This window comes from Carassius carassius, chromosome 2 (assembly GCF_963082965.1).
Source record: "Carassius carassius chromosome 2, fCarCar2.1, whole genome shotgun sequence".
NCBI classification, from domain to species: Eukaryota; Metazoa; Chordata; class Actinopteri; order Cypriniformes; family Cyprinidae; genus Carassius; species Carassius carassius.
The window spans coordinates 25,436,521-25,463,605 of NC_081756.1; the positions used below are offsets into that span (position 1 = coordinate 25,436,521).

The 27,085-nt window shown below is 37.1% G+C and overlaps 1 protein-coding gene across 4 annotated transcripts in view; it reads left to right on the top strand.

Moving 5' to 3' along the window:
* Positions 1 to 25,926, top strand: part of LOC132107306 (limb region 1 protein homolog) — a 28,677-nt gene extending 2,751 nt beyond the window's left edge. Inside the window, exons 3-17 of one of the 4 annotated variants that reach the window (XM_059513545.1) lie at positions 886 to 925; positions 1,212 to 1,351; positions 2,267 to 2,370; positions 8,903 to 9,029; positions 9,136 to 9,204; positions 9,851 to 9,915; positions 10,017 to 10,095; positions 14,341 to 14,424; positions 15,928 to 16,004; positions 16,131 to 16,241; positions 18,933 to 19,006; positions 19,194 to 19,284; positions 19,699 to 19,765; positions 22,430 to 22,591; positions 22,844 to 25,926. In XM_059513545.1, coding sequence (XP_059369528.1) covers positions 886 to 925; positions 1,212 to 1,351; positions 2,267 to 2,370; positions 8,903 to 9,029; positions 9,136 to 9,204; positions 9,851 to 9,915; positions 10,017 to 10,095; positions 14,341 to 14,424; positions 15,928 to 16,004; positions 16,131 to 16,241; positions 18,933 to 19,006; positions 19,194 to 19,284; positions 19,699 to 19,765; positions 22,430 to 22,591; positions 22,844 to 22,929 — 1,376 coding nt within the window. In that variant the 3' untranslated portion in view covers positions 22,930 to 25,926. The remainder of the gene's footprint in view (positions 1 to 885; positions 926 to 1,211; positions 1,352 to 2,266; positions 2,371 to 8,902; positions 9,030 to 9,135; positions 9,205 to 9,850; positions 9,916 to 10,016; positions 10,096 to 14,340; positions 14,425 to 15,927; positions 16,005 to 16,130; positions 16,242 to 18,932; positions 19,007 to 19,193; positions 19,285 to 19,698; positions 19,766 to 22,429; positions 22,592 to 22,843) is intronic. The other 3 variants (XM_059513556.1, XM_059513550.1, XM_059513559.1) reach the window with 3 other exon arrangements.
* The last annotated feature ends 1,159 nt before the right edge of the window (positions 25,927 to 27,085 follow it).

Below are 27,085 nucleotides of genomic sequence, written 5' to 3' on the forward strand. Positions count from 1 at the left end.
TTTGTATGTTAATATTTATCTATATTAATATGTAATATTTATAACATCACAATACCTGTGAGCTCCTCAGATTTAGTGTCGATTAAATTCCTAGATGACAGAAGGGCAGGTTGTTTGGTTGCTTGCACACTTTTAGAGGGTTTACACGTTTTGGAACTCCATGAGATCTTATAGTAATCTTTTGAGCATTATCATAACTCCATAACACATGGTGTTATGAGGACGATTTTAGTTCCTGATCAGGTCATGTCCTATCATTTAAAAGTAGCATAAGTAATGTGAGCTAACCCCTGTGGATCGCAGGTGAATCTTGGTTGTTCTTAAGACTCCTGTCCCTGTATCTGTATCTGAGCTGAGCTGCTATTGTGAAGCATGACTGTAAAGCTCTAGGGCCTCAGGCCTCATTTAGAGGCTTTTTCAAGGGTCTGAATAATGCCATTTGTGTAATTAGTTTAAAGTGCTGTTCTGCACTTTCTATCAATCTCTTTCTTTTTTCTTTCTTTCTTTTTTTGCCACTTCTTAAGTCATTCCTCTCCCCCTCTCTCTCTCTAACCTGCATTGACTCTTGACAGCCTCCATCTGGCCGGTTGATTGTAAAGGTTTATTCACACGTTTGTGATTTATAATTTACCAGTATTGTTTTCAAGTAGCTTTTAGTTAAATGAAGACAGATCATGCTTTAGACTTATTAAAACATCTGTCATGCTTCTGTGACCTCTGTAGCTGAGGCTGTTTGTGTTGCAAACTCACAGTTAAGATAAAAAACCCAGCTGACTGACACCTCTGATAAAGGTTGTCAGAGCATCGCAGCACTAAGATCATCATCTCTATCAAAAACTAAATGACTTTAAATCTATGTCTGGTTTATGTCTCTTATGCCAACAGATGATCAGGAAGATGAGGATGCCATTGTCAACAGAATATCGTGAGTTGTTTGATACTGACCATATCTGGCATGATAACAAGTACTGTTTTTTTTATAGTGCATTTAAAGGATCCAGGTATATACAACTTAATATCAAAGAATCTTTAGTTTAACAATTTCTTATAACATAGTTGTAGTCACTTGTTTTTTCTTAATGTAACTCCATATTATTACATCTTTACCTTAAATGTAAAAAAAAAACGGATTACCAATCATTCATAATAATGTAGAAGAATTATTACCATGCTTTTCACTAACTTTTTACTTTGTTTCCGCCTTTTCTCAGTATGTACCTGTGTACATTCACACTGGCAGTGTCTGGAGGAGCTGTCCTTCTCTTACCATTTTCTATAATCAGTTATGAGATTCTGCTCTCCCTACCAGAAAACTACTACATACAATGGCTCAATGGATCACTCATTCATGGTCAGTATCACACCCTTTTTAATTTAATATAATATGTGTAACATAACAAGTAGGTTGTAGCCTACTGTCTGTCATGCATTAGTTGCATGACAAAAATAAAAACTGCTTGTGTTCTGCTAATGGCTTACTTTGTTCTTCTGAAAACACATTATGTTATTTGTCCTTACCTTTGGATACTTTTAATCGAAATTAAAGTTTAAATTGTGTGTTTCATAGAAAGTGTTTATTAAATGATTTGTGCGTTGAACAATGTAAACCGTATTTAATTTAGTTGGCTGAGGCCATACTCCTGACTCCTACCATTTATAATAATTTCGGTACAGCTCAAAGTATTTTTCTCTTTAGCTTCAGTCGTGTCCACAAGGTGGTGTCATGTGTCTGTTTTTGGTGCAGATCGGGTTTCTATTTACTTACATCAAAAAATAAGTACAGTGTACTCATTGTGTTCATATTGTATTGCAAAACAATTTTGCTGCTATAGATGAGGGACAGGTTTGGTGGTATGGGTAGGTTTAAGGGTGGGCTAATGTAATTACAGAAATTATTTACAGATGTAATTACATGCAGATATTTTTCAAAAATAACTACAATTTAAAAACCTGTATATACACAATGAGTGCATTTTACCAAATTATTAATTGAAATGTAAGTACATCGTAGTAAAGGCCACTTAATATAAAGTGGGACCCAGTTTTTTAGGTTGTTTTATATGAAAATATTTGGGGTTTTGAAGACTAGAAGTTTGATTCTTGAACTCTAATTCACTTGTTTTGGAGGAAAAATAATCAAATCCGATTAGACAAAATGTTTAATGAACAAGGGATAGGGGATTGTTATCCAATTGATCAGGTTAGATAGCTGAGCTTAAAGTTGCAACGAAATGAGAGTTGAATGAACTGATTTGTCTTTCTTCAGGCCTGTGGAACCTGGTGTCCCTTTTCTCAAATCTCTGTCTCTTTGTGCTGATGCCTTTTGCTTACTTCTTTCTGGAGTCCGAGGGCTTCGCCGGTTCGAAAAAGGTATGTGTTTATGTGCGTTTGTGTGTTTTCTGCAAGCTTGAGGCTTTGTGATTATATGAAGGTCAAGGACACATAAGATGCTAAAGACATATGTACAAACCAGTGCTCCCAGCACACCTAGGTTTGGGCACTTACTCACCCTCGCCTGGCCAAACACACACACACAGTTTTATGTGTGACCCTTTTGATTTCAGCCACTCCCCCGCCCTAAAAAGATAAAAGTTCAAAAGCAGAGCAGTCTTAATTCTACAGCTCATTCAGCCTTATGTCATTAAGAGACCATAAACCAGCAAACACACACTGTCACAATAGAGCGTGTGGATGAAAACGAAAGGGTGGGAGGGAATGCATCAAATTGCCGTCTGTCTTACTCTCATCACAGTTTGAAGTCGCTCCTGGTTTATATCCCTTCTGGCAAAGGTACATAAAGATTAGTTGCTACTGTAGTTTATGAGGGCTGCACTCATTTGTACGGGAGCGAGGCGTACTGCTTCGTTTTGTCTCGTTTGCACCATGACTGTTTCTAGCCATTGATCAACCAGAAACACAGGAGAGAGGGAAGCACTGCTTTATGTTGGCCTACACATCCCAGAATGACCGGTGTAGCGTATGTGTGTGCGCATGTGTAGCAAAAGACAGGAAATGATCAGAAACTGCCGCTTGTATGAAAGCCCCCTGCTGATACAGGGAAGGGTTAAGTCGTCAACCGCAGAAGCCCATAAAAACAAGATTTCATGTTTTTCTTTTTAAGTATAAAGTCAAATGGCCTGCTTGTGCCAGTCTCCATGTTAGATGGTTAAACGGGGACGTATGTATGGCAAATTACATTCAGTAACTGGAGGAAATGAAACTGGGTAGTTTGTTAAAAGCTTGTGAGAGCTGTAACTGGTGCATTTTATGGGGCAGTGTTTGTATAAGTACTTCATCAAATGTAATAGCCAAAACCAAAAATATCTGTCGGGAAGGAAAGTGTGTGACAGAATTGCTTTCTCTCTTTAATGTTCACCAAGTCTACATTTATTTGATCAAAAATAATAGTCAGACATATTATTGGTAAATATTTCTACAATTTAAAATAGCTGTTTTCTGTTTGAATATATTTTATAATATTCAATTTATTTTCATATAATATTTGAATAGATTATAAATGTAACATTTCTGTGATGCAAAGCTGGATTTTCAGCATCATTAGTTCAGTCTTCGATGTCACATGATCCTTCAGAAATCATTCTAATGAAATTAAATTCTCTTAAATTGATTAAAAGTGTCAGTAAAGACATTTTATAATGTTGTAAAAGATTTCTGTTTGAAATGAATGCTTTTCAAAAAAGGAAAATATCATCAGCTGCTGAACTGGATGCTTCAACGGTTTTCAACATTGATAATAAAGCATATCAAATAACAAATCAGCATCGCAGAATGATTTCTGGAGGATCATGTAATCATGTGGAAAAAAAATAGCTTGGACATCATATGAATAAATTTCATTTGAAATACAAATATTTCTCATTATTTCATTATTTCTTCCAAAAACATTTAAGATCTTAATCAATCTGAACCTTTGAATGCACACTCAAAGCTTGTGCTCTGGATGAACAGATATATGTGTAGACTGGATCTTTGGTTCTGATTTTGTCCAACAGGTGTCAGGATTATGATTTCAGTAAGAAAGAACCCGATTTCCCATTCAGTATAACATAAAAGAAATTGAATGAAGAGGTCCTAATGGCCTCCTAATTCTCTAGGATGCACATTGTGTTAGCACTAGTAAAATCTGTTGTTATTATCACTGTGCAAATGGACATCACCTAATGGATTCGTTAGGAACATTAGGAAAAATGATCACATCTTTCTCTCTCTCTGTGTGTGTGTGTGTGTGTGTGTGTGTGTGTGTGTTTGGCAGTCTCTTCCTTTGTAGTCTGTCCACAATAGGGCTGATATTTATTTTTGAGATGTGATTCTGGCTCCCAGGCTCTGCTTGCTGAGGCCGTGACACTGCGTATTTACTTTGCCTGCGCCCCATTCTATACCTGTTTCTATGACAACATATGAGTTTCTCTGTTTTGATGGGAAAAGGCCAAACACTGGATTGAGTAATAGCAGCCATAGTCAAGCCTTAGAAAGTGTGAATATTTGTATGTATTGAGGTGTTTCTTGCATCAGCACTGTGCCATACTGATCTGGGAAGAGAGGGATGTATTCATTTGACTCGCAGTGGGTGTGTTTTAGTACTTTTAACAACACACTGAAAAATGATTGCCTGTTTGCTGCTTCAGTTTATTTCGGAATCATTTCTTATTTTTATCACTCTTTTAAACATTTTCTTGGCTTTTGACATCTTGCTGTTTGTGTTCTTGACAAAGCCCAGATTAGTTCAGAAGCCATTCTCAAAGGTCTTATTTGTTAGACACCTCATGCTAACAAGAAAAAGATGGTGACACTGTAGGAAGAAGGATAAAAAGAAAATGAAACACACACACAAACTTCAAAAGTACTGAAGTGCCTTCCTTAAGTCATATATCCTGTTTCCTCGTCATTTTGACGGGCTTCTAACGTGCTAGTCAGAATGGCACATCAATGGTGTGTGTGTGTGTGTGTGTGTGTGTGTGTGTTGATACACAGTGATTCATGTCCCTTGTGTGTTCTGTGCTCTGTTTTGTGTCTCTGACACTGCTGTCAGTGTAGCAGAAAGCAGTGTCAGAAGAGAAGGTAATGACTACTGTTTCTGATGAGAGTTAGTAGTTTGTGGAGGGGAAACTAGGCATGGTCCGGTATGAGATTTAGAAGGTATGATAACCTTGAGCAAAAATATCACGGTATCACGGTTTTGTTGTTACAGCTTTGAAATGTGTTATTTTAATGACTGGGTAAAAAAATAATAATAATAAAAAATGATAAAAAAAAAATCCCTGCTGGACACAATATAGACGGTTTAAACGGCAACAGAATAAACAAACGTTACTGCGCATGCACGCTTTTGTGGCCCTAACTTAACTTCCGGTAGACTTCCCAATAGAATCAATAACAACAGCCAAGTCCCTCTAGAGTAGATTTTTTTTTTGATAACAAACAAAATATGTTTGCTGCGTAAATCAGGTGGACTTAATGAAAATGCAAATTAATTATTTCAAAGCAGGAGATGCATAAAGCACGAGAAATAGAGGTTTCCCCAGTAACAGCTGTAAACAAAGCAGAGCTACGCTCACAAACGCTGCGTTATCAGGCATATAACATGCAAGTCTTCCTTCAGAAATAGTGATGAAAACACCCGTGCCTTGTTTTGATATTTAAACATATAAATGTAAGGAATTATTATTAAACGTGCAGTACGTAACGTTACTCATGTTTATTCAACGAAGCCTTTTTGAAAATCGATCAGTTTTAAAATCGTGGCGAGTCTCCAAAAATAAATAAATGTATGGGAAACACATCCCACAGCACAACCACATGAGCCCAACTTCAGTCTACTCATCACCTTGACTTTAACTGCGTTTGTAGAAGGCACCGCAGTCAGACTGAGATACACAACACAGACCGGAAGATAACTTAGGTCCAGGCGCGTGCGCCCGATGAAACCGTCTGTATTTTGTTTTGAGCAACATACAGAATATTAGAAACAGTAGAATTAGTTTATTGTTTTTCTTTGATTTATTTCCTAAAAAGAAAAGAAAAAATATAGACTGACATCTTTAATCTCTAATTACAGCTATTTAATTTGTTATATAATTCATATTATTTAGTTGTATAATAATAGCCATACACATAATTTGATTTAATAATATCCCAATTTGTAGCAAAAATAGCATGTTCTGACAAGCTTTGTGAAATTATACCACGTAAACTTTTCAGAAGACAGTGTATTTTTGGACATTATCTTGATGGAACTCTTAACTTCTCGTATACATGGGTCTAATGTAACAACTGTACATTTATGGCTTTCAGTCTTTTCTAAAATCTTTGTAAAAATTATTTTTTTATTTATGTATTAATATTACTTAATTTATTTTTATTATTATTGTTTATTTTATTTATTTATTCCTATTTCTTTTCTTCTTTATTTTAAAGTCTACCAGGGGGTGGGACGGGTTCTAAATTTGCACAGTCACTTTTTGTTTTATACTACTGTTCCCAGAATACAATTTCAATAAACAGTTTTTAACAAAAAACCATTTCAGAAGATAGCCAGCTCCTGTCAGAAACACATTCATATAAACCCCCAAATCAACATTGAGGATTTTCTTCCAATAGTTTGTGCATCATGAACAGTGAGTGATCTGCCTGCTACACTATTTTTCTCTGTGCGTCCGTCTTCAGCATCTCTGGCCTGTGTTAACAGGCGTTAACAGAGTATGTGTGGACGCGGCGCTGAATGTGAAGTGTGCCCGGGCCTTAAGTTCTGCCATCCTACACACATGTGACTGACCGCTGGCTCACACCAGCAGGAGGAGGAGGGGTCAGTGTTACTCTCTACACTGCACTCAGCCTGAGGGATACCTACTCTTTCAGTCTTTGAGGAGACATGGAAAACAGCGCATAACGCAGGAACGGTATAATGCAAAATATTAGTGGTTTTGAAACCGGGACATTTTCAAATCGCGGTATACCTTGAAACCGGTAATCGGCCCATGCCTAGGGGAAACCATAGTGGACAAAGGAAATACGCTGCATGTTTGTGAACATTTCTGTTGAGAGAGAGAGAGAGAGCAGTTTGTGACCCTGATGCTGACTGAGGGTGTGTAAGGTCAGGGAGAGCCCTCAAAACATCCATTAATGCAAACACTTGCATTTCCATCTTTTTATATCACACCCCTTGTCTCTCTCTCACACATACATCCATTTCTTGGAAGTCAACCTGATATTAGCAGCTGTCGATTAGCAGCTGATTAGACTATACTGCAGTGTGTGTGTATTTGAGAGGGAGAGAGATAGTGTGTGTGTGTGTGTGTGTGTGTGTGTGAGGAAAGGACTAGATGCTGAATATTTTAGAGTTACTATATTAAGCAGTGCTCACATTTAGATGGGCAAGAAAAGAAGAGCTCAAGGCTTCACTGGCTTTTCTGCCACATCTCTCTCACTGTCTTAAAGACAGGAATAGTAACACTTCACTTTTAAACTCTACTCTTGCTTCCAAATACATTGAGAGGTCTGTAGTAGTTACTTTAGAAAAATGCTCTTTTTTTTGCAGACTGCAACAGTGTTGTTTATGAACGCTGATTCTTTAAACGACACTCAATCACAGTCCCAATATCAAAGGTTCAAAGTCCACTGAGGGAAGTCTGATATGAGGCAGTCACTTGGAGGTGCTCTAGATTCTTAATATCATGAAGGACTATTAAATTCTGCACATATACAAAGTGCCTTGAGGATTGAGACAGACATGTGTATATGAATCAGTGAATGTAGACACTTGAAAATGTGTGGAACGGACAGTTGGGTTTAAGGTGAAGGGAAATAATCATAATGGTCAGATGTGCAAAATGTGGTACATGCCTTCATCTCAGTTTGTCACTTGTATTCACTGTCATTGTGAATGACGGATGTGTAAGCTACCATTCAAATGTTTAGGAAAGATTTTTTGAACAAAGTCTCTAATGTTCACCAAGACTGCTTTTATATGCTCAAAAATACATGGAAATATTAATTATTAGTACAAAAAAAAAATTATTTAAATGTAATTTAAAATCTAATTTATTCCTGTGATGGCAAATCTGAATTTTCAGCATCTTTACTCCAGTCTTCAGTGTCAGTGTTCTAATACTCTTAATTCGCTGTTCAAGAAACATTTCTAATTATTTTAATGTTGAAAACAAGTCATGTTGCTAGACATTTACATACATACATACATTTAATGCATCATTGCTGAATAAAAAAAGTATAAATTTCTTCCCCCAAAAAACCTTACTGACCCCAGGAACTGTGTGTATTTGTGTGTTTTCTGAAAGAGTGAAAGATCAGACTCATCGCAGTTTACAAACACTTGCAGTCACCACCGTCATCAATGTGTAGGTTTGGGGGGAATGAGTAAATCAGAAGTGGAGTTTAAATGCCACACATAAGCCACTTACTGACCGAGAAAAAAAACTCCTAATAGTTTCCAGATGAGCCTCTGGAGCTAATCTCAGACAGTAGCAGCCACCTTTTTCATTTTAGCCGCAAACTCTGACCGGACATGGTAATAACTGTTCATATAAGTGTGTGTGTGTGTGTGTGTGTGTGTGTGTGTCAGTGACTGAGAGAGAGGAAGGTCATTAGTTTCTTTGTGCAGCTGGTGACCTATTGTTGTGTGTGCGTTTTGTGTTGGGAAGGGGGCTTGACATTGAGTCAGTGTTATAGGAAAGTCCTGGGGCTTCCAAAGCTAAATTTCCAATTAGAGCCTCATTTACACCTGCTAATCTGTGTGTGTGTGTGTGTGTGTGTGTGTGTGTGTGTGTGTGTGTGTGTGTGTGTGTGTGTGTGTGTGTGTGTGTTTGTGAATCACTCTTGGTTATAGTCAGCTTGAAAACTTTAAAGAGGGTGTTTTTTTTGGTTTCAGGGCATAAAGTCTCGAGTGCTGGAGACATTTGTCATGCTCTTTCTGCTGGGTCTCCTCATCCTGGGCATTGTATGGGTGGCATCTGCTCTCATTGACAATGATGCCGCCAGCATGGAATCGCTCTACGGTATGTCTCTTAACCCTCCTCCTGCAGTTGTGGATGCATGCATGTGATATAATCAGTTTTGTATTGATCTGTGGTTTACTGTGCCTGTCACGTTCTCTTGTTCTAGATTTATGGGAGTTTTATCTGCCATACCTCTATTCCTGTATCTCTCTGATGGGAGGCCTGTTGCTGCTTAGTAAGTTCATATGAAACCGTGCTGTCGGTGAACTCAGTGCACAATTTATTTTTTGTATTTAGCCCTTAGTGGGCACTGTCACTTCCAGTGCAGTGAAGAGTATGAAAATTGTAAAGCAAATTAAGCACTGTCTTATGAAGACCTTGAAGTTGGACGGTTTTCAAAGAAATAAACTCATGTGTGTATTTGGAGAGCAAGTGTTACTACAATTTGCTGATTTGAGTAGAACCTCCTCTACAGCTGGTTGAGCATCAGCCTTTTTGAAAATGTATGTATATTTTAGTGTAAAACACTGTGGAAAACATAACTACATTTTACTTGGGAATACTTTCATGAATCTCATCGGCAGCGGTAGCTGTTTTGTTGAAATGATACCTCTAATTTAAATGGCTTAAAATATATTTTCCAGATCAAATAGATGTGTGTCAAAGTGGCATACACATTAAAATGCTAAAAATATAAACAAATAATATCACCTACCCCTGCTTTCCCTCAAAATGCCTTTTTCCTTGTTTCAGCCACTGCTGCATAACAGAAGTTAAATACATTATTAAACTAGTTCAATGGTTGCACTCATACTCTTGTTTTAGAAAAGCATAAATGAGCATGTGTGTGTTTAAAACAGCTTCTTGTCTCATCTCGTCAGTGTGTACTCCAGTAGGACTGTCACGCATGTTCACAGTGATGGGACAGTTGCTAGTTAAACCAACAGTAAGTACTATTACACAGTCTATGTGTGTGTATGCATTTGGGAAAGATCCACCCTATCATTCTCCCTCACACCCTCTCCCTCTCTTTCCCTGTCTGTATAGATTTTAGAGGATCTGGATGAGCAGATTTATTGTATACAGCTGCAGGAAGAGGCCTTGGAGCGTAGACTCAATGGTGAGTGTTTTTGTTTTTTTGCATGATGGGCAAATGGAAGGTTTATTGCCTGTTTGTATTATTTTCTGTATTACCTGAATGACAGCGGATTATTTGCATCTGGAACCTCTAGCAAACCTTATCATGTTTTTCTCACTTTCTTTAACTCCCTCCTTTACCTGAAAAATCATACCCATGTGCTCCAGTGTTTCATATACAGGATTTTGATTAAATCAGATAAGTAACTGGTGAAACGTCATTAAAAATATACTTCAAAGTTTTCAATTCTCATACACATTCGTCTTCTTTTAGCTGACATTTATTCCCATACACAAACATCCACACAATGCAGGAAGTGTTCATGTTTAAAGCCAAACTAGACTTTTACTTCAACTCAAGCACACAACAGAGTGTACAGATGCCAGTCCACACAGAGCATGTGCTTTTCCATTGAATTCACGGAGGTAAGCTAGATCTAAACTGATAGTACCCAGTTGCTCAAATCCCATGGATGATTTTCAATAGCCTCTCATTTGGTTGTTTAGTTCTGTAGTGTTGGCCACAAAGGCGGATTTGCTTTGAACACCTGATAAAATAATTGTAATCTGTTTTAACGATTTTCGCTTCTTTATGATTGCCGTTTGATGTGTAGCACATTGGCAGTCACTATGATGGGGTGACAAAAGGCCACTAGGGACGTGGAATGTGATTTTGGCAAAGCTCAAGAACTCTGCATTATAGGAAGGTCTCGCTCAGGCGTTAAGTAGAGAACGAATTTACCTTATCAGGAATTTAAGGAATTTTCGTTCTTTTCTTCCTTCACCCCATAAATGCAAACCTGAGGTGAAGTTGGGGGGAAAAGAGTTCAAGAGGAAGCTTTTTTCTCTAATCTGTGTTCTATCTAATAACAATTATCCATCTGAATGTAACTTCATTTAGATCCTACATGCCTGCACACGCTCTATTGAAGACCTTTGATATGGGCTAATAAGTGTGTTAGTTATTACATTGATGCAGTGATCTCCATCTCTACTGCATCTCATGTCAGCTTTACTGTCCTGACGTTGAGGCCATTAATAGAGTTTAAATGAATTGTTCTTTTTTGAAAGAAGAAGTATCTGAATGCATAAATGTAGTTGTATGTATTTTGCTATATCGTCCCCTTGGAATTATAAAGTTCTATCTGCATTCAGAGTAGTTTTGAGATATTGAGCTTCAAAGTTTTTGCATTCCATTCGACTGTGTAGATAGAACCTTATTGTTTTTTAAATAAAAATCCCATAATGTATACAACATAATTTTTTTTTATCACATAATGTAAATAAGTTGTCAAAGAATAACAATATGGGAATAACTAAATTTTGTCAAAAATGTCAGATAGAACCTAATAATTCCAAGGGGACGATATGTGAATGTGCGCTTTTTTATGCACTGCGAGGGAGTCTTGCAACTGTGTGTTTAGGTGCATTTGTCTGAGTGTGTGCTTTCATACCAGTCTGGGTGCAGGCATTTGTTTGTCCTCTGTCTTGGCTCTTGCTATGCTTTTCTCTGTTGCCCAGATGCGCAGTGGCAGGGTGACCTTGCAAAAACTCTCCTCAGTACTGGATGGATCTCTGCTTTGCATAATTACCACTGACGTAATGCAGAACCGGCTGAAGTTTCTTTAGAAAACAATGACATCATCTCCTCTCCTTCTACCAGCATCCCTGCTACAGAGCATCACCTTTATCACCTTAATTGAAGGGCTGTATGCAATAATTGTCTAATCTTCCTGAAATGGGGACAGCAACAGTTCTCAAATTATTGACTGATGCTGATTTATTAGTGTTTCTCCCCACCATTGCTTACGTCTTCAGATTATGTCATATGTTTGTCATCAAGAATTAGGTTTTTAAAGGAATAAGGGTAGTTATTTATTGATAATTTTATGAATGCACTGTATAAACAAAACAAACTATGTTTGCAAATATGTAGACATGATAAAATGCAGTACCTAATTAGTAGTTATTAATACTTTTTCTTTAATATCAGTATCTTTCAAGCTTCTGAAAGGTTAAACTCGGTTGTTGATTGAATTATGAGATCAATTTGCGTTCAAACATTAATACAAGCTTGCAGGTGATTGTGGAGGGGCAGGGTTTAAGCAGACTAATTGATCTCAGTCCAGCATATGACAGTTTTGTTAAATGGTCTGTGTTTTCACTGCTGTGAGTGTGTGCACTTTGGATGGGTGAAATGCAGACCACAAATTCCGAGTATGGGTCACCATACTTGGCTACACCTCACATCACTATCACATCACTATAAAAGGTACTTTTTTTAATGAAACATAGATGGATGAGTACAACATGCATTTAGGAATTAGATGGTGAATTTTCATTTCATGCCAACTTTAAAGTGTGAAAACACTGGTCTTAATAATCACAGGAAATCACACTTTTGACAAAATGATCCAGATCCATTCAGAAGTCTTAACTGTTGTTCTTTCTCTCACTTTTAACTCACTTCTTGTTAGCCCCTCAGAGCAGCCTTGAATTATGCTTGGCAGAACAATCCAGTCCTGATCAGCTAATAGTGACACTTCCTATCTCATTGTGCTCACAGTTTTGGTTGGAGGGTACAGATTTTCCCTAAAGATCACCGGTATAGACAAGTACACGATCAGGAACACACCTGCTGTGTTTTTTTTTTCTTTTTTTTTCTTTTTTTAAAAGATTTCTTTTTGAACCTTAACCTCTACCAGACAGGGCGTGTACATTCATCATAACAGCAATCACGTTTTGATCAAAGTGATCGACTGCTCAGCCTCACGTCAGTGAAAAGATGAGAGATTGTGTTTTTATTGCATGCCAGTATTGGTGTAACACTGAACTAATTGCTGCTGATCTACCAGTCTGTGTCCCCCGAGGCTGTGCAAACTTTTCCTCTGCTTTGAGGAGCAAACAAGCCACTGAAACAGTGAGAAAAAAAAATGAATGAAATTGATAAATAAGAGCTAAATGAGACAGAAGTCTGTGGTTTTCCTGGAGAACCCCTCTCTGGTTTTGCCCTCTCACTCTCACCTCCTGACACACACACACACACACACACTCAGTGTTCAGAAGAAACCTCAGTCCCATCTTCCGTCAGAACCAGTTGCAGCATGCACTCGTCTAGCCTAGACTCTGCAGTTCGAGTATACAGCTACTAGTGTTGGGGGTAATGCGTTCTCAAAGTATACTTCAGTTCTGACACAAACAGCCGAATACTTTACTGATCCACACTCTAAATGCCTACTGCACTGTTGACAAAATTTACATCGCGCACACAGACTTTTCAATTAAATTAGTTTTTCAAGTGACTAGTGATGATTTTTTTTAAACTATAACATTTGAATTTCAAAAATGCAACAAGCATTATTTTGCTTTTTAAAATATTACTCGCTAATAGCTCCAGAAGCCTCTCTATTATCTCTGTCTTGAGTCTCCATCCTGATACTGTCAAGTTTCATAAGCTTTTAGGTCTTGTACCAGTATATCAGACATGCACCTGTCAGTTGTTAATATTTTTGCTCTCAGAGTATGAGGAACAATTATAAGTCATAATCTTAAATAAATGACAAGTGACCATTATAACAGTCCACCTATTATGTTCATTATGAGGTATTTTTGACAATGAGGAAAAAGCTTTAGAGGCAAAACATACCAAAATAAACAAACATGTTAATGATTTAATGTAATTAATCCTTAATTACATCTTTTTTTAATTATTATTAATAATTAATAAACATTTTAAAGGACTAATGCAATAGTATATTTTTCAAAGCATTGTTTACCAGCGCTGTTAACCACATTTGAGATTGCAGATGTGTGGTGCTCGTGAGATTTTCTCAATTGTTGCAGATGTTGAAAATGGTTAGAAATAGTAAGTCTTGAAAATAGAAGGTTTAATAGAAATGTTCCAATGTACAATATGGCTGAACTGTGGCGGGCATTCAGCTCACTTCGTATGCATTCTGATATTTAACTGCTACCTCCACAATTTTTACTTTCAGTAAATGAATGCATTTTCTTTCTTGACAGATTTTCTGATAAACGATATGATTATATTAAGTAGGTACTTGAGTAACAGTAAAGATAACAACGTTCAAACCACTGATTTATGTTCACATCCCTGATGTTTCCTATTGGTTTTATCTTTTTACAGAAGCTCTTAATAATCCAAAGTAAACAGAATGATAGTATCTCTCTCTGTCTTTCTCTAAAGCTCCTCCTGTCTTTGTCCGTCTCTCAGGTACAAACTCTTATTTCCATGGAAACTCTCAGCTCCATCTCTACAAAGAGCTGGACAACATTCGCAATCAGAGGAACAAACTCGGTAAGAGATGTTTTTAACAAAGTTCAATGAAACTAATTTAAACTCTGATTCTGAAGTGTCAGTTTCAAATATGTATAGGCTGCAGCATCCACTCCTCATAATATTGTTGAGTTGCAAAGTGTGTGCAGATTTGAGTGTGAACAATCATTTGGAGTGAAGCCAAATAGGGTATGGCTGTATCATTTTCGACGTCAGCCTGTGTTTTGGGGTGTTATAAATGATTCCAGAAAGACAAGTAGTTGGAAGGAGAGGAGGCCACAAAGGCACTTAGGATATTGGCATGTGCTGCAAACTTTATTGTGGCTGTCTCTCCAAGTGCGGTCATTAATTTAGAGGCAGCAGGGTGCATATGTGGGGAACCCTGCCAAGCTCAGAGCCAGAGCAGAATCAGAGCGAGAGATATTGGGAAGGAGAGGGTAGAGGACAGAGCAGCACAGAAGTGACAGACACTGGGATTGAGATGAGTGTAGTAAGAGAAGCCCCAATATTTGTCACTGTCCTGAACTATATACTGAACCCTCAGAACTATGCTTACATAGATGTGGATTTACTCAAATTTACCCAGAAATAACTGCTAATGAAATGAAAACACTAAATTATCACAAAAGATGCAGTTAGTACTTAGACATTATTGTTCACGTTTAGGATTTTGTAGATGGTTTTGAAAGAAACCCTTTTTGCTCATCAAGGCTGCATTTATTTCATCACAAATACAGTAAAGTTGTGAAATAATTTTCTATTTTCATATATTTTAAAATGCAATTTTTTCCTGTGATGCAAAGCTGAATTTTCAGCAACCATTGCTCCAGTCTTCAGTGTCACATGATCTATCAGAGATATGCTTCTAATATTTGCTGCTCAAGAAACATTTCTTACTATTATCAATGTTAATAATAGTTGTGCTGCTTAATATGTTTGTGGAAACTGCACAGAAGCTTTATTTATTTTTTATTTTTTTACAAATCTCACTTTTTTTCCATATCAATTTTGATCAATATAATGCTTCATTGCATCAGTTTCTATCCAAATTTTACTGACCCTAAACTTTTAAACACATGTATATGTGTGAGACTTCACAATAAGTTTAATTTGTTAACATTAATTAATGCACTTCATAAACTGACAATGGACAATACTTTTACAGCATTTATTAATTTAGGGAAATGTTAATTTATACATAGACTACTACATTTAAATATTTTAAGCTAATTTTTATTTTATGTAATAATAAATTTTAACTTATTCATTGCTTGTTCATGAAACTTGTGTAATGTAAAGTTTGTTGTTATTTTATAGCTTTGCTAGATAGAAGATAATCTTTTGAAAATCAGCCTGTATTAAACAGATTTTTCATTTTACTAGTTACTCTTTTTCTTGGTGTGAAATCAGACACAGATGTTAATGGACTAATTAAAGGGATTGGGTGTCATTTGCTCAAAGTTAGTTCACTGTAAACATGTGTATCGTCAGTACTAGAATCGCTTCTTTCACCCTCTCTCCTAGAAAGGAGAAAGAAGGCCTCAGCCTGGGAAAAGAACCTCCTTTACCCCATAGTGATGCTGATCCTGCTTGCTGGAACGGTATGCAGGGTTATCATAATGAACCACAAAGCATGTGACTTGATGCAGTTTATTTCATAAGTTGGTTTGATGTTTCTTTCTATTGTTTATAATGCTTATGTTTGCTTTCATCCGTGCTGGTTGCAGGCGATTTCTGTTCTCCTGGTTGCCCTGAACATTGTGTACTTGCTTGTTGATGAGACCGCTTTGCCAAAGGGTTCAACGGTAAGAAAAATGCAAGTCAACAAACTTGAAAAGGTAAACAAATAGTCAGCTTGTCCTTCACTTGTCTACCACTTCAGTCTTGCAAAAATCATGCTTTGCGTCGGGACACACTGAATTCCAGATATGCTCAGGTGTGTGCTGTAGAAGAAAAGGCAGGTCGAGATGTGTATCATGTCGCTGCTGTTTGATGCTCTTTATCAGAGTTGTGCTCCCATTCGCTCTGCTTAATTTCAATTGCTGTCAATTCAAAGGCACTCACGCACTGTACGTGTGTGGAACTCTGGACACAGCCCTCATTCGTCTTAACTGGGTGTTTTGAATACTTGGCCGAGGTCCTTTCAGTCAAAGCTTTGTAATGAAATCATCAATTAACCTTTGCGAAGACCATGTCAATTTTCTCTTTGACAAGGAAATTAGAAGCTGCGGCTGGTTGAACATGGATCCAAGTCAGTTTACCACTGATTTGAGCTTAGACAGGTAAATAGTTTAACAGGTCCATGGGAACGGTTACATCATTTCCTGTTTTCTTAAATGTGAACATTGTTTTTTTTCTCATTCTTTCTTTTCGTCCATACAATGATGGTCTTATCTCACTTTAATTCACCACTCCTACCTGCTGTCCCCGTTTCATACGTTTTTTTCATTGTCTTGCCAAAACAAAGGACATTTAACATGTTGAGCTGCTCTACAAGAGTGCCCAGTCCCCATTCTAATTATTTTATTAGTGCCGATGTTTGCCTTGGCATGACGCATGACTGAAAATCCCCCAAATTACACTTGTCACATTGTTCAGAGACGAAGGGCTCTCTTGACAGGCTGGTTAATGGTTTATGCGTTTGATGAGCTGGACTGGTGCCATGCTTAAGATCTCATGTAACCACCACAACCCAGCAGGGGTGTCTGAACGCCTGTTTGATGGTTTTTACGTCGGGTTGGGATGTGGTGTTGGGGGGGGGGGGTGTATCGAGGTGGGGTGGATTGAGTTCAGGTAAATAGGTTAACTGTGAGACCGTCAAATACGGCAAGGCATCGTAAATGTGGCTGTTAAGTAAGGAGATCTAATGCAATGGCACTGATTGCAGATCAAACTGAAGTTGTCTGATGCAATGTTGCTAATGACTGCAATAAAAGTCTTCTTGCTGTCATTCACCATAGATTCAGAATTATTGTCGATGCTAAAAACAGCCTCATTAATGTCCGTTCCTCATCTGAACCCGTATCTCACGTGTCATATGGAGCTGAAGGAGTGATGGAATGAGAAACAAGATGAGAGGGAAAGCGAGAGAGATTGTGTTTCTCTTTTTGACTTCTGAACCTTTGACAAGAGTCAACAGATGACAAGTAAATATCTTTCTAAAAAAAGAAAAGAGAGAGAATGAAAAAAAGCCTGTCTAATCCATGATTAGTTTTTTTGGTCCTTTTTTTTGTTATTATCCTTCATCAGAGGTAGCTGAGGCACATCAAAACATGTAGTGTAGTTAGGACACACCTGAAGGAAGGTACACACATCGATATCCTTAAACTCAGCGCCAGCAAACACCTGACACAGCTCTGAGCAAAAAAAAAGGAGATTTGAGATGCCTGTCCAGTTCAATAGTATCAGTCAGTTTATGATAAGTTAAATGACAGTAAAGGATGGATGTGGAGTGAAACTGCACATATATGATCAGTGTGTTGTACGTATATGTTTGATCACATTACCAGATTTTCCCACTGCACTACAAAGTCAGCTTCTAGCTAACTTATTTTTGGAGCAGGTGTTTAAGTTGAGCTTCTCTGGTTTCTTCAGGCCTGTCATCAATGACAAGAAGCAAGACTGACATTATAAAATCTGGTTCAGATTTGATCTAATCCAGTTAAAAAGATCATCATAAATATTTTTATATGCTCTGTTGATTTTGAATTGGTCTGCTGTCAACTACACATCGTTAGAATGAGAGTGATGATTGATTTTTATTTTGTATATATATATATATTTTTTACTTGTCAAGGCCAGACTAAGGTTGTTTTACATTGATAAATTGTCAAATAAATGTTGGCTTTTATTGTAAAAAATTCCAATCCAAACGTTCAGATCACATCAATGACTTCAAAAGATATGAAAGGCCTGAGATTGAAAAACGTTGTTTGCTAGCATATTTGTTTTCATTTATTTTTTTCCACATTTTTCTCTTAATTTTTGGCAGCTATTGATTCTGAGCAGCCTCTTGCTGTAAGAGCACCATTGCTTTTTTTTTTGCTTTTTCTTTTTTGTTTGAACACCTGCTCACATATTTTGCGTGTGTGAGCGGCGGTGAATTTAAAAAGATTTCTTTCATCTGCTTCCATTCATTACTTTGCCAATTTCACTCTGTCTGTCCTCATTGGTGAGAAGGGAAACTTCACTAATCTGAGCTTTATATGTTTTATTTCTTCATAATAGCATTCACTCAGAACAGCTCCAAATATTTGTGCCGCTTTTTCTGCTCTCACTGCCTGAAGCCCTGAGGTGTCAACACTGAAGTCTTATTTAGATTAGACAGCTTCAGTTGTAACTGGAGCCTTTGCATTGGGCACGTCGCTAAAACACGTCCACTGTATGCACTTACTCTATGTAAGAGTATTGCCACAGTCCAGAACCTCAACCGGTGCCTTTGCCTTTATTTTGAAACCAAATTTTCTTAGGGGGGAAAAATCAGTTTATGAAAATAACCATTGACTAACTTTCACCATTTGTTTCTGCAGGAGAGAGATCTTGGCAATGCCTCCTTATCCACATTTGGAGTTGCCCAGGCGGTTATTGAAATCATTCTGATGTTGTATCCTTTGCTGTGTGTGATACTCTAATGCTGCCTGAGCTCCAGTCTAGTGTTTGATCACAGATTGTGTGTGTTTAGTGAAGGGACTCAAAGTTGTTTGCTTATGATTGCTGCGAGTGTGTTCTAGAGGGAAATGTTAGTGAATGGTTCGACTGAAACAATTGTGTTAGTCTTAACTGTTGAACAGTTATCTGTTGGTCTCATCTGTGGTTGGCTTCTATAGCCTTCGCATCTTTCAGGAGCTCACTCCCAGAAAGGACGACACTACTATGACAACGGTAGGATCTGCAACACTGCTTCACTTTTAAGGCTTGTTCACACTAATTAAGACTTTAAGTATAAAACATTCACAAATTGTCCATTGTTCCAAATCTCCTGATTTTGGTGGCGAGTCAAATTGTTCCCAATCTTGAGAAAATGAATTCTTGTCATTCTTCAAAAAGTTTGTATATCTAAATGTGTTGTTAAGCATCTTAAAAAAAAAAGAAGTTCTAACCTCCCAATTAAAAAATACGTATTATGGCATCGCAACATTTTGTACTTAATATAAAGGAGTTCAAGGATATGCATTGTTTTATTTTACTTTTATAAATCTGTTATTCTTTTGCAAGATAATTTTGCAAATATTTTATCATATATTTAATTTGGATAGGTGGAAATGTTTCTTAGTGTTGTTTTTTACTTTCTTGTAGATCATCGGTTGCTGTGTATCCATTCTAGTGCTGAGCTCGGCCTTGCCTGTCATGTCCCGAACACTTGGTAAGGTCCATGTGTACACTATCCTTTATAAGTGTGTGTGTATTTCTTGGGTTAATATAAACATTGCATTAAGTATGTGTTTGTACACCACAATTTTTATACATTTTCCAGCTCCACTGTTGTGTATACACATACAGGCAAACTCATTTTACTGTTAAGGAAGTTACATTCCAGCACAAGAACGGATCGAGAAAAAGGACAGACGAGCAGCCGTCACAATAGCTGCAATAAACAACATGGCAAGCTACAGACACAGCTGTTCAAATAGCTTTGTGTATATGTGTGTGTGAGTACAGTGACTCACTGGGAGCTTCAGAAAAATATCAGTTTTTCTGCTGTGCTACACTGAACAGAAGAAAAGAGAGGTTGCATGAAGTAGGTTTTATTTGATCAAAGAATTTCAACAACTTTGGTCATACAGAGTCTTAAATTAAACAAATTAAAACACATTTGCTATCAAATAGACTCAAACACCCCAAACGTGTGTGTGTGTGTGTGTGTGTGTGTGTGTGTGAACACAAACACAAGCAGACTGCAGGAGCCTGTTGAAAATGTGGGAAAGGCAAACTGGCTTGTGTGACAGCACTGACTTTTACACAGATAGTTAACAACTCTCACCCTAAAACTCTCATTTTTAACAATATTAAATTCTTGATATTTTTTTACTTCAATTCTGAGAAGTAGGTTACTTGGGTATCTTTATTTCATGAAGCCAAAAAGGATTTGCACATTACGAGATTTGAACATGTTTTATGCCATTGTTTTAATTTAACATTGCTGTCAGTCACTAGTGGTTATAGACCTTTTTCTATCTAAAGGACTACAGTCAGATGTTATTAGATTCTATGCAATTCATTTACTTAAGACAATGGTGGGAATTTGACTGCACCAAAGAAAAATCGGGCATGCACAAGAGAAACCTTTTGACATAGCATATACATTTCCCCGTGCATATTCAAATAACTAGATGTATTCTGTTTTAAATTCTACTCTGTTTAAAATGTATCTTTTTACAGTTCCCTTTACAGAGTACAGAAATTGGTCATGAAGTCCAGAAAAACTCTTTTAATTAAATCTGATTTGTGCAATATATCCTACTGCAGTTTTTTCTCCTTTTAGGACTAGTGGATAAAACTACAAGGGATTTATTTAGGTGAAAAATAGAGAAAAGAAATTAATGGGTCTAACTAATGATTCCATTTCACGTTTTAGGTTTGCAATTCAACAGTGTGTTTATTTATTTATTTATTTGCATTAAATAGTGGATGTTGAACAGACAAACGTTTTTTTGTTTAGTTTTTTTAAGCTGGCCGGTCACTCTGAAAACTTAGGATGCATATATTTGCCCACGGGTGAAAACTTGACCCTTTTTTACCACTTTCAACAAGCCTTTTTTGATGATGCTTGAGGTTTTGAATGGGAGACACTGAAGTTGTTTTAAGTTATCTTCAGGAGCCAGCCTGTTGTACCCAATGTTTTATTTAGAGGAAGTCCAGAAAAAAGCGTGAGTTATAATCAGTGTTGGGAACGTTACTTTAAAAAAGTAATTAGTTATAGTTACTCACTACTTGTTCCAAAAAGTAACTGAGTTAGTAACTGAATTACTCTATAATAAAAGTAACTCGTTACCAGGGAAAGTAACTATTTGCGTTACTGTAAAAAAAAAAAAAAGTTGCTATATGTCAAATAATTTTTTTTTTTTGCCGTTTTCACAAGTCAGTTGAAATAAGTAGAACAGACAGGTGTTCGTACATAACTTTCGAGATGTATTGCACGTCAACAGACAGCAAGAGTTTTATCCTGCAGTCTTTGTAAGAAAAGTGTTTTTGGCCACTAGCTTTGTAGATTCGTGTGTCACACATTACATGCACGTTCTTGCCTTTGACTACAATGAATTTGAAGTAGTGCTTATATCTCCACCTTGAAAATGCCAACTTTTCATCGGATTGCTCCTGACTCGCCATTTCTGCTGCTGCTGCGAATCTCTGTGTAGCTGTTGCGTGTGTGTGACTGTGTGTGTTTGGCGCCGCTGGCGCGTGTGTGTAAAAACACTGGCTCTGATTGGCTACCATGAAACACATGACTCTGCCTTAGCCAATCATAATCGCTTATCTCGTTATTAACCCACCTGCTCACTCGCTGTGTGAGCCAGGGGTGTGTTCGGATTGCATATTAAATCAATGCATAGTAACGCACCGCATTTAACGTTTAGTAACGTTAACGGCGTTGTAACGACGGGAAAAGTAATTAGTTAGATTACCCCGTTACTGAACAAATAACGTCGTTACCTAACGCCGTTCTTTTAAACGCCGTTATTCCAAACACTGGTTATAATGTTATTTAAAGGAGCACCCAAAAGCAGGAGAAATAGAAAAATCAAAAATAATAATAATCATGCCAAATAGGAGAAACCTTAATGCAGTTAAAGGTGGAAAAGGAGGCAGATTGTTCCTTTTTGAAATATGAAGCTAGTTGAACTCTGATCTTATTGTGATTTAAAAGTGCTTAATTTGTTGTCAGTGTTGGAAAATGATTATTTATTTAATATTTCTGTCTTCAGACAAATGTTTCAAATCTGTGGAGTGTGTGATCTGAAACATGAACATGAAAGTATTTTCTATATATTACTTCTATGAAAAACAGAGTGTGTCTTGCTTTCTGCAGGAATCACAAGGTTTGATCTCCTTGGGGACTTTGGACGATTTAATTGGCTTGGAAATTTTTACATCGTACTTTCGTACAATCTTCTATTTGCTGTGGTAACCACATTGTGTCTGGTACGAAAATTCACATCTGCTGTGCGAGAGGAACTCCTCAAAGCCCTCGGTAACTCCATTCTGCTAGCACTTCTTATATTGTAGTTTAATCTCCAAATTTCTTTCTGGTCTACATTTTCCACAATTGCGTTCTGTACTGTATCTCTTTTTATGCTCATGTCTTTGTGTCTGTATATTCAGGGCAGTCCATACTAGAGTGAATACTAAAGATGGTTGTAGTTTTAGTTTTGAAATGCCATATTATTTGTTTACGAGAGTCAAAGCATCCAAATGTTTCAAATACTTATCTCTTTGGTTTCAGGTCTGGATAAACTAAATCTGTCCAACAGTACGACAGATGCAGAGTCAGGGAAACATGCAGTCAACGGTCATCAGAAAACTCTGTGAGAACAAAATCGAGCCATTCTCACACAAACTCATGTATGTGTATTCAGTTGGCTTTATCATTTTAAGAGTATAGTGATAAAACATCAGAGAGCATCCAAAAAAAAAAAAGGTTTGCAATCAGTCACCTGACATGCAGTTTATGTCCATCTCTCATTTACTGTACAGTTGTGTATGCCACTGAAACTCCCTGCAGAATGCTTCCGGCTCTAAACAGTCTGAGATTCACAATGAGTTCATTTGGGCTTGCAGTGTTTGCTGTTCAGCTTGTTAATGCTTACATTTCAATTCTCTTTAGTGAGAAAATGTTATTTTCTTGCTGACCTGCACGCCTAAAAGGCCTACTGACCGCACCTTTCATTGAGGGATTATTATTATTATTATCTATTATTTTTCCCTAGTTCTATCAAGGGAAATATAAAGCTGTTTGCCAAGCTGATAATGTGACGTGTAATGAAACACGCTTTAGTCTCAGTTAGGGAATCTAATTATTATCCTTAATTATTGTTTAATAACATTTGGTTAAGTTATGAGGCCCATAAAAACAATTGCCCCTAAAAACAAAACACAACTGACATATAAACATTTTATAGATATTGTCAAGAGACCTTTATTACATGTGATATGAGTACAAATATAAGAAACTATATTTGATTAAGAATAGCAGAATAAAAGCATTGCAGTGAGTCTTACTGAACATTTAAACTCAAGTTAAGTTACAGATGTTTTAATGCCAAATTAACTGGTTCTCGGGGCACCTTACAAAATTAGTTCAAGCAAAATGTGATGGCCAATTGGTCAGCATTGGTCCATAGCTGTCAAAATTATTGCTTGAATTATGATGTGTAAAGTAAGTTTTGTAATCTGAAAACTTGTTATTCTTCTGCCATTGCATATGTTTACATTCACTTTAAGATGTAGATCGATTATTATTTATAAGTTTATCTATTATAAATGCGGAAGCATTATGATTTTTAATTTCCTCATGCTTTACTGTGACAGTTCAGGTTTGTTGGATTTGGCAGAGTTAGGTAATGGGAATTAACAAGGAATCTCTCCAAACATGTGCCTTCCTCACAGTTTTGGCATATTCTTGGTAGTACTGGAATGGTATCAGGAGTGGAGGAGCCTACCTGACAAATTTCTTCCTGCACTACAACTGCTCTTGTTGTTTCCATCAGTAGGCAAGGTTCATAGGTGGACATTTTGGGTTCGAGTCACTACCAACAACCAGCTTAATATGTTATTGTGTTTACTTGAATTGGTTGCGTTAAGGAATGTTGCGACCAGCCAGTCAATCTTGCTAATATCACTTCGATAATTTAACATATTTAATGGATTGTATCGTTGTCTTGAATAAGGAAGGTGATCAAATTTAAATGACAGCAAGGAAATGCTGCCCTTTTGTCTTAATAATAAAATGCACCAAATATTTGGGAGAAGGTGAGGCACAATCTTGGGATAAACTTCCTTTTCCTCTATTTAAATCTGCTGCTACTTCCTCCACAATATTTGATGCTATGCTACATGTACTACGCAAACTGAGAGCATACAGCCAATGACATACATCCTTCGAACTTGGTTATTGCTGCAGAGCTTGTGGGGCTCTATATATTTGCCTTATTTCAGCATCACCTTCCTCTGCAGCTGCTTTTTTGCTTTTTGCAAATGGCAGATTATCCGTGAACATAGATGTTTTGTATGTTTTTCCACTCAATCTCATGCTGGATTTTAAGCCAGCTCAGCCTGTTCAGTCTACTGAAATACTGGTCTACACAGATCAGAGGCTAAACTCTTGTATATAAAGGCTGTGAAAACAGGACTGCAGAGCCACATCAGTCTGATTCACACCTATTAAAGAGGAAATGAATGTGAAGTCCGAGCGGAGTCAGTTGTCATTACGCATGTAGAGCGCAGCACGACTCATTGAAGGGTCTTCTTTGTAGCTATGAAATATAGTCAGAGAAGCTTTTTTTAATTATTATTGTTTAGAAGTTATTGATTACACCGTTAATGTACAATATGTTCAGTATAGTTTCCAGACATTCCCATTCTGACCACAAACCCAACAGGCTAAAAGAACATGAAGAAATTGGTTTCGGCCATTCCTGAGGTTTTATATACAGCTGAACAGACATCCTGTGTTCAGTCTTCACTGTTCATCTCATAATAATGTAAATGATGTATTTAAATGTGTATATACAGTATATTTCCTCTTTATTTTTGTAGAATGTAGATATGAAACTGCTCTTGAGCCTTGTTCATACTATGCTATTTGTCAAAAAGACCAGACAATGAGTCGCTCACAATTTGTTTATTGTAAAAAACAAACAAACAAACAAAAAAAAATCACCTCTGATGCCTTAAACAGGCTTTCTGTCTCCTTTTATCTAGTATTGAGGAGACAAGTTGTGCATGTGTAAGCTGTGCAAATGAGTGAAAGAGTGAGAGACAGATTGTTAGCATGTGGACCTTTTTATTGACTAATTCACTGTGAATGCCTCTTGTGATTGTCAATAACATGGCATACCAAAACAACAGGGTGTATCTTTTAACTCGAACTGGCCAAAGGCAAAAAAAAAAAAAACCTGTTAGGGCACTGATATGGAATATTATTGTTTGGGTTCAGATTGGATTTTGTTTCAAGGATTGACATGAGGGACACTGAATCTAAACCTGTGAAAAAGTCATTGTAAACTTGACACCTCAGTGGGTTCTGTGGTTCAGTTTGATGGATCGTTTGGTGTTTTTATTTTCATGGATTTAAAAAAGTTACATGTAAAATATCTTTTATTCCTGTTGATTTGCACAAAGTATATTTTGTAAGAAAGGAATGAGTGTCAGTTATGTCAATAATTGTGTCATTGAAGTAATTATTTTGTGTGTGTGTGTGTGTGTATTAATCTTTAATGTCACTTTTGTCTGCACAAATTTTGTAATGCCAGAACATTGTATGTCATTATTAACTATATAATACTAAATTCTACTCTTTGGCTTTAATGTAATAGTTTTTTGACATATGTTGCTGTTACTTTATGCAGCAGAAGGGCCGGAGTGTCCGTTGTTGTGTTGGGTTTCTCAAAATAGAGGCATTTGCAGTGATATACTAGAATTAATTGTGAGAAAAAAAGAAGCCTATTCATTCCATATTCTATCATCTGCTCGATCTGATTGTTGTTCATCTCTCTTTCCAATCCTCCTCACATCTCCTATACAACAATGTTACAAAAAATGTAGTACATCAAGGATGCTGGATCATTTCAGTTCATCGGTTGACTGTCCTGTCTACACACCAAACCGCTTGTTTGTTCATCATAGGCTAAAAGTCTGTCAGCCTCCTTTGAATTGTCATCTTCAGCTCCGAGGGAAAGCTTAATTCTGTTTCCATTTTTGCCTGTAGCTTCTTTTACTTGTGTGAATGTTTTTTCAGAATGTATTCTCGTATTTGTAGAGTTAAATTGCATATGTTTGTGATGCAGAATCTTTAGGTTACTTTGTATTTGTATGGGGTTGTGTTAGCGCAGTGGATAAGACGCATGCCTGTGGTGTGGGAGACCCGGGTTCGAATCCACTGTGAACCGCCAGTGTGTCCCTGAGCAAGACACTTAACCCCTAGTTGCTCCAGAGGCGTGCGACCTCTGACATATATAGCAATTGTAAGTCGCTTTGGATAAAAAGCGTCAGCTAAATGAATAAATGTAAATGTATTCCACTTCAGTTTACAATACAGTTTGTGACTTTTGAGTATTTGTTTTGTTGTTGTTTTTGGACTCTTTGGTGATTTAGAATTACAACTTAAGCCTTTCACTGTGATGTGGGAGAAGTTTAATTTGTCTCATTAAGGAAATAAATAGAACATAAAGTCTATCTAATAAATACACTTTAATTTGAAACAAGCATTTTTTGCAGAAAGGGCATGTGGTTTCACCTCCGGGCAGAAAAGCTCAAAGGCCTCCAGATGGGGTTCATGGAAGAGATGGGAACAGGACAATAATAGGATTTTTTTTAGTCTTCCTTAGACGAGCTGTTGTTTGAGCCCAAGTGGTTCAGGCAAATGGGCAAATCCTGAACAGCTGGACAGCCTGGTGGAAGCAAGAAAAACAATCATCAGTAATGTCGGTTTTCAGGTATTTGTGTAATTTAAAGAAGTCATTCCAGT